The 11,370-nt window shown below is 42.0% G+C and overlaps 1 protein-coding gene across 1 annotated transcript; it reads right to left on the reverse strand.

Moving 5' to 3' along the window:
• Positions 1-3,053: 3,053 nt before the first annotated feature.
• On the reverse strand, positions 3,054-10,067 carry LOC106541752 (urotensin-2 receptor). Its single transcript, XM_014057282.2, has 2 exons — positions 8,780-10,067; positions 3,054-4,657 (listed from the first exon to the last, which is right to left on the reverse strand). The coding sequence occupies exon 1, from the start codon at positions 9,928-9,930 to the stop codon at positions 8,845-8,847; it is 1,086 nt and encodes a 361-aa protein (XP_013912757.1). The 5' UTR covers positions 9,931-10,067; the 3' UTR covers positions 3,054-4,657; positions 8,780-8,844.
• Between the last annotated feature and the right edge of the window lie 1,303 nt (positions 10,068-11,370).

The raw sequence follows: 11,370 nt of genomic DNA on the forward strand, positions 1-11,370 counted from the left end.
GTCCTGATAATTTTTTAGTTTCATTTACAAAGCTAGACTAAAAATATTAATGGAGCAGCTGGGTTGATGACGCAAGAGGTATGAAATAAATGTCTTTTTTTTTTTTTTGCATTGGTTGGATACAAGGTTATTTTCTCCTTTTTGTAAATTATACTCACCCTATTTTAGGATTTACGCTCATATTTTTGTTTCATTCATTCCCTTATTCAAAGAAACCTTAAGGGTAGGGTTATCAGTTTTGGCCTGCAGGTATTTGAACAGCCACTTGGACCCAACAAGATGCTAGAGTTTGAGGTGTTTCTCTGCTGCCATCTATTGGTCATCTAGAGTTTTGCTCTCCGGGCAGCTTGAATCTTGCAGATCCTTATCCAAAACACCCCCAATTGTTTGGAGGCTTCTTTTGATCAAACACAGAATAGGAAATCATAAGGGAGGGTTGTTTTATCTGGATCACAGCTGGCCCAAGCAGATCTTCATGAACATAATGCTTTCTTTCTGTGGGAAGAAATATCCACCTGGTTCAGTTCCAAGCTGGGAGAAAGGCACTGGAGACAAAATGGAGGCTGGAGGCTGATTGGAGAGAGGACCCATTTATTGATGAACATGGGTTGTGGTTGTGGTGCAGCTGGCCCCATGGAGTTGAGAGTGGGGGGTATTTATACTTTTTCTTGGGCTTTGCACTTGAACCTCCTGTTCCTGTGCAAGAACATGTATTCTATTGGCTGTTGTCAGACTCTGATGGTGCCATGTACAAATCCTAGGAGTTTGTCTGAGCTAAGTTTGGTTGAAATTAGGGCTGATGCAATGAAGAGGCTTATTGGGCAATTCCTATTGTGGCTGGGGGCTAATCCTACCTTTGTTCAGACCTTGCTGCAGGAAATTTGCTTATGAATAATGTTATCTCTTTATCTCTTAAGTGCTGACATCTGCTGTGGACACTGCTTTCCAAGAGCATGTTTCTCCATTTCTCTCTTTAGGGAAATATAATATTCTGCCTTTTTAATATTTCCTAAAATATTTCATTCTTCTAGGAGAGGGGTGGGTGCTAACTTTCTACATTTCAAGCCACTTCTGGTGAGCTGGGCAACCATATAAAGTCAATCAATAAATCAATACATTCTAAAATATCATGCAATCATTGAAAATGTATTCTTTCTATAATCAGTTATGGATAAAATATTTTACGTTAAGCAAGCAGGAAAGAGAATTCAAAGTACCTCCCTATTTTTATTTTTAAAGTATCAGGAGAAATGCAGTAAATTAAAAGGTGTTCTTTTGCAGATCAAGATAAAATATTCCATATGTACTAAAAGAAATTTTGTTCTCTTTTCAGATGGAACAGGGGACAAATCAGTGGTGTTGGTAAAGAAGAAGTTTCAACCAACAAAGGATCATACAGGAAGAAATGGAGTGAATATTTGAAAAACCTACCCAAACCATTTATTTTTAAAATGAAACAGATATTCTTATAGCTAGTTATTACTTCACACCTAAAAAAAGGAATACATTAAGTTTTGTCTGCATACACAAATACAATGAATAAAACGACTACAGGCATACAAATATCACAACTCTCTCTCTCTCTCTCCATCCCTGGAGGACTTGTGGATTGAGACTGTTTTGGAACCACTTCTCCTGAATGAGCCAGTGCAACTTGGGAAAACCCTTCAGCCTAAGCTGAGAGTGGATTTGCAGGCAATGCTATATGTCAAGAAGCACTTTTGCAGAAGTACATCAGATAGACCAGCTGCAACCTTTCTGGAGCTGTCAAATTTGGCAACAGTTTTTTTTTATACCTAGGATCAGCCTCTCCTTAGTGAATGTAATATATTTGATATGAAGCTACCCTTGACATGTTTCCAGAAACTGTTATTGGTGCAGAGTGTGGCAGCTGGACTGTCATTGGGCTGAAAGATCTGTATATTTGTATTTTATAAATCTGCAAAACAAATTATGTTTAGTTATCAATGGATCTCAAGCCATGTCCCTGAAACAATTGATTCCAAGTCATATTCCACAATCTTCATGCATGACGGCAAACACAGATGTTCCCATTTTCTTTCCAATACCATTTTAACATAGTTTGGTGAACTGTCACACATATCATAAGAAAACCAATTTCATTGTTTAAAAAGGACTGCTTCAAGTATCATGAAAGTGACTTGGAAGATAGATAGATAGATAGATAGATAGATAGATAGATAGATAGATAGATAGATAGATAGATAGATAGATAGATAGATAGATAGATAGATAGATAGATAGATGGATGATAGGATGGATGGAGGGATGGAGAAAAAGAGAGATATCTTCAGAGTCAAAAAAGACATACTGTTGTGCAGTTCATATGTGAACTGAGAGATTGTTCTGCAGTCTGGCATCACAGAATATAGCATAAAAGGGGCACTGAAAGTCCATTATAATAGCTATGAATATTATTGTTTGATGCCACTAATGGTTGTCTATTCAAATACAGTGAAGGCTTCATAACACAGAGCTCGCCAGCAAGTTGTGTCAGCAGTCATAACATTTAGTTCTCTTGGCTGAATGCGAAAGCAGTATAGGGTTTCTTTCACACAGCATCTTCGTAGCACATGTTTAATGACCCTGAAGTCTCTTCCCAGTCTCCAGTAGACTAGAGAGCAACTGGCAGGATATATGGCAGATGTCTATTCTGATGACATATCCCACCCACCATACCAAATCAATGCTGGTGGACTCCCTGTGATCCAAAATCTCCAGACTGGAGACATGCCTTCCACAAATTTATCCAGATGTTTGATCTGTCATCGATGCAGACTCCTGGATTCATATCCATATAGGAGAGCATGGATAACCACAGCTTTGTAGGCTTTCAGATTTGGGGAGATACAGGTATTGTGTTGATTGAGAACCCTGGTACAGAGTCTGGTTGGCCTTTGGAGTCAATTTCTTCTTCCAAAGACTTGCTTCCCAGGTGTTTAAAACTTCTTACATTTGCCAGCTGGGTGTCATCAACAGTAATTTTTGGATCAAATACCAATGTGGTTGGTATTTGGCACAGGTTAACCAGCTCTTTTTCAAGCAGATAGTCAGGCCAAAGAGCAAAGCAGTGTCTGATAATTTGTTCAGTATCAACTTCCAGCCACTGTCTTTGTGCACTAGGAGCACAGTCATCAGCAAAAAGGGTTTCTTGAATGACCATATGGAGGCACTTCATGTGTGGGTTCAATTAGTGAGGTCAAAGAGATCCTGGATGGCATGTAATAATATGCAAGTAAGAATAGATTGAACAGGATTGTAGCTAACACACAATCTTGCTTCACCCCATTGGAAATGGCAAATGCAGCTGATGCATCACCACTGTAAAGGATTTGTCCAGTTATTCCACCATGGAGTAGCTGAATCAACTTCATGATTTTCCTTGGATGTCCATAACATCTCAGGATGATTCAGAGAGCCTTCCTATTTACAGTGGCTAATGTCTTTGTCAGGTCAATAAAGACAGTCAAGAAGTTTGTTTGTTCAATGCACTTTTGATGGATTTGTTTCATGGTAAATATCATGTCTGTTGTACTTTGTTCTAGCGCATCACTGTGTCCCTGAGAAGTTGCTTTCCAAGAAGTGACAAGTTTGTAGAGAGAATGCAGGCAAAAATCTTGCCTGTGATGGACAGCAGTGAGATACCCTGTACTTTCCACAGTCTGATTTGCTTCTCTTAGTTTTATAGGAAGCCACAATGAAGGCATCACAGAATCTCCGGGCATCTCTTCTATGAGCCAGGCATCTGCCAAGATGTACTGGAATATCTGTAAAGAGTTTGGGGGCTTTGTAGATCTCAGCAGGAACACTGTTTTGCCCTGTTGCTTTATTTGAGTTTATATGTAAAATCACTTTCCTGATCACATCAGTAGAAGGAGGCAGATCTAGGCACCCAAGACTGGCAGCAGAGGAATGTCAGGATTTATGCTGTAAGACAGCAGGATCAACTTATTCAGCAGTTTGGAAAAGTGCTCAGCCCAGTAGTTCTCAGTTCTTCCTGGTCGGTTGATCCGGTTCAACTCCAGCAAGTGGGAACATCCTGATTTAGAAGCACCATAAATTGCTTTTATGGTGCTGAAGAACTTTCCAGAGGCATACGTGTCTACATAGCAATCCATCTGCTAAGCCTGCTCAAGCAGGCTTTCTCAGCTACCGCTCAGCTTGCATTTCTTGCAGTTTCTCCTGTACTTTGGACTGCAGGTATTTTAAAATGTGCATCTTTGAGATAGATGATAAATGGCAGCTTGCATAGCTTTTGTTTTGGCCTGGAGGGCTGCTGAAATGGTCTCATGGTTTTCATCAAAAGCAATCTTGGTGCACCCAGGTGTTCAATACAACTACCGTTGTTGCAGTCTGAGTGATGACATTTTAAAACTGCACCCACTTTCCAGAACAGGTTCCAACAAGGGATAAATTGTTGGAGAGTTGTTTTTTTTAATTAAATACGTCTTGAAAACATTGGACTTGACCTGGGTCCTGCAGTCTCATGATGATGAATGAGGTACTGACAGTCTTTGGCGGCATACTGTGTGAAGGGCTACATGCAGGTTGAGGATTGACCAGACCAGTGTGTGATCAGTCAAATACTTGACTATGTCACGGTTTGTCAGCACGACCTCAAAGACATCGCCATGACCTGGAAAACATAATATAGTAACTTTATGGTATGATGTCACCCTACAGTCAACACACTAAAGGGATACATCCTTTCACAAGGATTGTTTCGACATGGTTCTTCTTGGTAAGACACTTTGAAAACTGCTCACCACAAAGGTCAATGTTATTACAAACAGACAAAATTATCTTTAAAATTGACTCTATGTAGACTCCGTTGTAAACAGCACAGATCATCACAGCCAGGGTTGCCACTTCCCATCTAGCCCCATGCAGCTCTATATTTCAGTGTAAGAAGATCAGCAGGTGATCAGGCATTTTACTGCTGTGGCCTTCCATCAGGGAAGACAAATCTAAATTGCTTCTTCTTGATTTCTAGTAACAGAGGAGCTTAGCCGCATGGGGCTAGTTGGAAATGGTCATCTTAATTCACTGGGCAGCTGCTGGCTGGTGGCAAAAAAGGGGAAGGGAATAGGTGCAAATTTATACCCTTTCCAAATGGATCATTACATAATTAAAATAATAATAACAAACACATGATGGATTATTAAAAATAAACACTTAAGAACAGGTCCAATATAACTCTTCAGAATACATTTGTGAAATAAGTTAGCACTAAGCAGGCTTAAAAGAAATATGGCTATGACTCAGTGATTTCAAAGTATTCAGGACTGCTATGCCAGAAAACAATTTGCATCATTAAGTCTAATTTCAGGAACTCGATATCAGTCACTTATCAATTTTCCTGTTCACCAAAATCTGTAATTTACTAACTTTCTTTTTTTAAATTGTCTTTGATTCCCCACAGTGTTTTAGAGTCTCCAAAAAAGCCAAGCTATGTAGCACATCTATAACTGAACAGAACACAAACCATTAAAGGACATGACAGCAGTATTCCAGCATTTGAGAGGCTTTGCCACATAGAAGACCGGTGTGTGTGTGTGTGTGTGTGTGTGTGTGTGTGACAATTTATTTTCCAAAGCAACAGAGGGCAGGACAAGGAACAATGGATGGAAACTAATCAAAGAGAGAAGCAATCTGGAATTGAAGAGAAACTTCCTAACAGTGAGGACAATTAACCAGTGGAACAGCTGGCCTTCAGATATTGTGGGTGCTTCATCATGGGAGGTTTTTAAGAATAGACTCAACAGTCACATGTCTGAAATGGTATAGGGTCTCCTGTGTGAGCAGGGGCCTGGACTAGAAGACCTCCAAGGTTCCTTCCAGCTCTATTCTGAAATTATAAGTCAACAAAGAAGAAAAGTTATCAGCACTCTTGTCTGACAAGGGTACTGGAGAGGGTGGGGAAGTAGTGTGACAGAAAGAAAGAGCTGTGGCAGGATAAGAATAGAAGGGAACAGGAAAATGGGTGACATGTCCAAGAATATGTATGAAGGATCCAGATGGGCCCTTCAACCTGGCAGTCTCTTGGTTGATGGTGGACAGTAGAAGCTATGGGCACTTGGTAACAAGGAATGAGACCTTCACCTACACTTTGATTTGACTGGAACTTTCTCCTTTGATTGTTCCATAAGGAAACGGGGCCAAAGAAGAAGAGCAAAGCAGAGAATAATGAGAAGCCACCAACACGTTCTTAATAGTTCAACTGTTCCTGTAATCTGTGAAGATTTAAAATTTGATTTAGGAGAATCGGTGATAATGAAATGACTAATAGTTAAAAGGTGACCGATAATCTTTTAATAAGAATAAAGATATTTGTTGTTATAAGTTCAAAAGATCTTTATTGGTGATGGGGAGAACTCTGGATTTAATGTGAAAGAATCCTGGGAAGTAGGGAAATAAATAATTCATAGGCTTTGGGGCTGAGTAAAAACAGTATAGAAAAATGCAGAGAGAATTGCAACTGGAAAAAAATGGTCTGTTAACATGTTACAGGTATATGGCAGGGAAAAAAATCATCATGCAAAATTTCAGAAGTAGGAAAAGGTTTTTAAAAACTAGGGAGGGAGGAGTTAGCTGAGAATGAAAAAGACAAAGTTGGGGGGGGAGGGAGAAGATGCAAAGGGCAAAATTGTAATAGGCAAGGCTTGGACACCTTAGCCAAGCAGCAAATGAGTGAAAAGGTTGTTAGCTTTCTGTTCCTTTAAGGTTAGGATAGACAATCTGCAGGGCCAGGTATAGCCAAAAAACCTTGGACACAGCTGCAAACCATCTTTTAAAAGCTGCCACCAGGTTGTAATTATTAATGTAACAGAAAAATAAGTGTGAGGAGAAAAATGACATTAGCCTCAGCACAAGGCAGCACTTGCATAATCTTGTCTAGGCTGGGGAGCTAAGTAGGTTGGGTCCTGGATGGATGGAAGGAATTAAAAAAAATACCAATTCTATGAGTTAAAACTGCAGGAGGGAAAAATCCTATGAGGAGACAGGAGGCAAGCCAGCTCTGTACTGTTGCCAAGGAACTACATGGATCTATCCATGAAATCACCAAAGTGGAGAGCTCAGTTTGGAAGATACTTTATTTTTTAAGAGATGTAATTAAAAATCAAATTTAGCTCTGCAGGCTGCTTAAAGACCAAGATAAGCATTAACTTTTTAAAAAGTTGAACTCTTGTTTTTAGATAAGCTTTGTTTCACCATCATAGATCAATGAATGCTATGTCAGCTTGTATAATAAAGCTTATCTCATCCATGACTTGATAGTGAACGAAAAAGTCAACCTGGCATTCTTTGCAGAAACATGGATGAGCGGGGACTCCCTCTTGAAGATGTGCCTTTCCAGATTTCAGGTGTGGCACCAATAGTGATTTCAGGGCAGGAATGGGTATGTGGCTGTGGCTATCTAGTAGTCTTTGGTGACTCTTAAGGATACTGTCACAATAAAGCCAGATGAAAAATCCTGTTCATGAAATTGGGCCGTTCAGTTGGAGTTGCTGCTTGCCTACCTTCCTCGCTCCAATAGAAGGGTATCCATGCCTCTTAAACTATTAAAGTGTGTGATTTGTGCTAGCACAGTCAACTGAGAAGGGATTCATCTTGCAATGAACTGATTTAGGACAATACTACTAATATTGCCTGCAATGACACTCTAATGTCATTTTTTGTTGTTTGGGGACATGAATATGCATATATTTTCATATTCAGCTGATATTGCTGGCTGAGAATCAAAATGATTGGAATAAATGTTAGCTAAATTGTATGGAACAAGGAGTATGGATCTGAAAATTAATGTATCCAAAGCCAAAGAATTTGTTTTGATGGGGAGAATTGAACTGTTGCAAGATACATAAATGGTGTAAAACCAGAAGGAAGTGAAACATATGTGTATCTTGGTAGAATGTTTACCAAAGGTATTGAGTTTTTGAAATATTACTCTTTTAAAAGATTAGCAAAATAATTTACCCTGCAATAACCTTTGCCTAGCCCATTATCACTGCATCATTAAAGTTAATACAGCTGTTGGTTTCAATATATTGACAAAAGATTTTTTTTAAAAAAACTATAATGCACCAGCATCAGCCTTCAGAAAGATTAAAGAACAAATCAACGAACATATAAAATATTAAGCCCTGCCATAAAACCGAAAGATACATATTTAGAAGTAAACTGCACTGAGTTCAAAAGTACTTACTCCCAAGTAACTATAATATTGCAATTTAAATTGTGGATCTTTATTATTACCTTATGACCATTAAATTCAGCTACTATATTAAAACATTCATTTATAAGAAAACAACACAACCAAGACCTGTGGGATATAACCTTAATAATATCTGTGAATAGATAAGAGTGATATTTAAGTATCTATTTGCAAAGATTTGTGCCAATTCTTTTTTTTAAAAAAAACTCTGCCTAAATTAAAGTATTATAATAGCTGTTCTCTCCAATTTTCTACAATCCCAGAGTTTACTGCACAGGTAAGGCTTACTAAGAATTATCTTAATGAATAAAATAAAATTTCTTGATTTATATTGCTTAAATTTACTCCAAAGACTTGGAGTAAATTTGTGCCACTTTTAAGGTTAACACAACTTCTGATTTTGAATAAAACACAATTCTGTGTGTATGCTTAACACGGAAGTAAGTTTCACTTTAAAGAAGTTTGTTATTGAGGAAATAAAATTGCTCTCTTGGTTCACCCTGGGAAAATTTCCAAACAGACCACCCACATGGCAAATCTCACCTTGCTCAGGCCCATCTTTGATGGTTTTTAGAAACGGTTCCCAACAAGCAAGAGGGAGGCGAAGTTCATTTGCAGTCCTTCAGTGCAGCCATCCCCAGGCCTTCTGTCCCAGACTCATACTGGGTGCCCGAGGAGGACGATCGTCTCCAAGAACAGTGCAAGTTGGAGCCCTTCTTCCGAAAGGAAGAGGTGAAGCGGTAGAACTTCCTGTGCTGGTTCCGAAGGTACTCGCGGTAGTTCCTGGTCAGCAAGATATAAAGAAAGGGGTTGATGCAACTATTGCTGTAGGTCAGGCAGGTGACCAGGTAGTTGATATACTTCTGGATGTGGAGAGGCAGTCCCAGGGGGCCGTGGTAGAGGGATACCAGCTGCCAGATCCAGAAGGGCAAGAAGCAGGCCCAGAAGACCAGCACGATGGTGAAGACCAGGATGAGGACTTTCTGGCGGGGAGAGCGCTTGGGCCCCGTTTTGCGCGGCGGGTTCTTCTGCGACTCCAAGTAAGTGGCGGCCAGGCGGGCGTAGAGGCAGCCAATGAGCAGCCCGGGGGCCAGGATGCTGGTGGTGAAAAGAACCGTCAGGTAGAGCCGGAAGGCGTCGGGGCTCCAGGTCGGGGCACAAATATGCTTGCCGTCGCGGCTCTGGCTGAGGGTGACCATCAGCATCATGGGCAAGGTCAGCAGCAGCGAGATCCCCCAGACGGCGCCGGCGGTGATCTTGCGGAAGCGCGGCGCCCGGTAGCGCACGGCCAGCGGCCGGGTGACGGCCAGGTAGCGCTCGGTGCACATGACGGTCAGGGTGAAGATGCTGGCGTGCATGGTGAGCAGGTCTAGACTGAGCAGGAAGCGGCAGCCCAGTTCGCCGAAGTACCAGTCCTGGGCCACCGACGTGCCCACGATGAATGGGATGGAGCAAAGATAGAGCAGGTCGGCCAGCGCGAGGCTGGCAATGGAGCCGGACAAGGGCGCGCCCCGGGCGCCCCGGCCCGAGCGCCAAAGCAGCGCCAAGGTGTACACGTTGCCCGTCACGCCAGCCACACACATGACGGAGAGGACCGCGCCAAAAACCCAGGTCGCCGCCGCTTCGCTGCCGCTTCCCCCCGCTGCGGCCCGAGAAGACGCGTTGCCAAGTCCGACGCTTAAGTTGCGCTCCATTTCGCGCGCGGAGCAAGTGGGGCCAGTCGCCTTCCCCCCCTCCAACTTGCCGCGCGGTGGCCACCGCCTCCCGCTCTCCCGGTGGAGCTCCAGGCGGCCAATGGCTGGCTCTGTTCCCGAGCCTTGCTTGCCCCGAGCTCCGCGGCTGCCGCTGCTCCAGCGTCCGCCTGGGACTCGGGCTTCTCCTTCTTCAGCGACTTCACGGTCGGAGTTGAGTAAAAGCTACTGAAGTAGTCGAGGCTTTCGGGAACGCTCGTGGGAGGGCGTTTGGATTCGTGGGATTGCCTTGTGCATGTTTTATGGGGCTGACCTGCTTCTTCTGGAAAGCCTCGGAGAGAATACTTAGACCAACTTTATTGTCACTTTGAATGTACACTAATTGGCATATATTAAAATGAATTTTCGTTGCATGCAGCTCTCAAAGGGTCACCGCCTTCAATATACATTACATAACCATGTCATAATAAAGAAATACAAAATTATGCATATACCCACATATAATCACACAGTGAAACAACACAGTCTAGTTCGGATGTATACATGGACAGAAACTTGCCAGTTTGTTAGAAATACTTAGAAACTTCCTCCCAGAGGGGAGCAACAGAAACAGACCGTGAAGTGGGTGTGCGGGGTCTCTAACAATGCTTTGAGCTCTAAGCACATAGCGCTTATAAGCAGTATCCTGATTGACAGGAAGCGAGCCACCTATAATCTATAAACGCTCTGAATGGACTTTGAGGCACAGCAGCCACCAAACAAAACAGTGATGCTGTTTGTTAAAACACTCTCAATTGTTCCTCTGTAAAAAGTGGCCAAGACAGAAGGTGAAAGATGTCCTCTTCTCATCCGATGCAGGAAATGTAGATTCTGGTTTGCACGCTTCACTAAGGATGATGTGTGGAGAGACCAGTTTAGATTGTTAGTTATCTGCACCCCCAGATACTTAATACTGTTGACTACCTGTACAGCCGCATCCTTGATACTGAGTACAGTATGACTATATTTGCTCTATGTAGGTCTACTTAGGAGGCTTTATGAATTTACCCCCAGTTTATCAATTACTTAGGAGGTGAGAGCTTGGCAGCACAAAGAAACAATCAGAATAGAGCTGGAAGGGACTTTGGAGATCTTCTAGTCCAACCCCCCCCAACCTAATAGCTAGCCATTAGCTCCCCAATCTAAAAAGCTGCATACCATTTAAATACCACACACACACAACAACAACACCTCTGCTAGAGAGAAGTTTCCTGAAGATGGGCTCCAGCATGAGTCAGAAAGCTCAGAAGACAAAACCTCTGGTACTGGACTATAGAGATTCTCAGTCATCCAGGTCAAGATTGTCCCAGGAGGCACCTTGACTTTCTTGTTTTTTCTTTGAAGACATTTCACTTCTCATCCAAGAAGCTTCTTCAGCTCTGGCAGGATAGTGGATAGAGAGGA

Source organism: Thamnophis sirtalis, unplaced genomic scaffold (genome assembly GCF_051295495.1).
Source record: "Thamnophis sirtalis isolate CommonGarterSnake01/CBP01778 unplaced genomic scaffold, rThaSir2_p1.2 scaffold_3, whole genome shotgun sequence".
Taxonomy (NCBI): domain Eukaryota; kingdom Metazoa; phylum Chordata; class Lepidosauria; order Squamata; family Natricidae; genus Thamnophis; species Thamnophis sirtalis.

Bases quoted from the DNA above. Each gene is read 5' to 3' on its own strand.
- LOC106541752 (XM_014057282.2), bottom strand. From the start codon at position 9,930: ATGGAGCGCAACTTAAGCGTCGGACTTGGCAACGCGTCTTCTCGGGCC.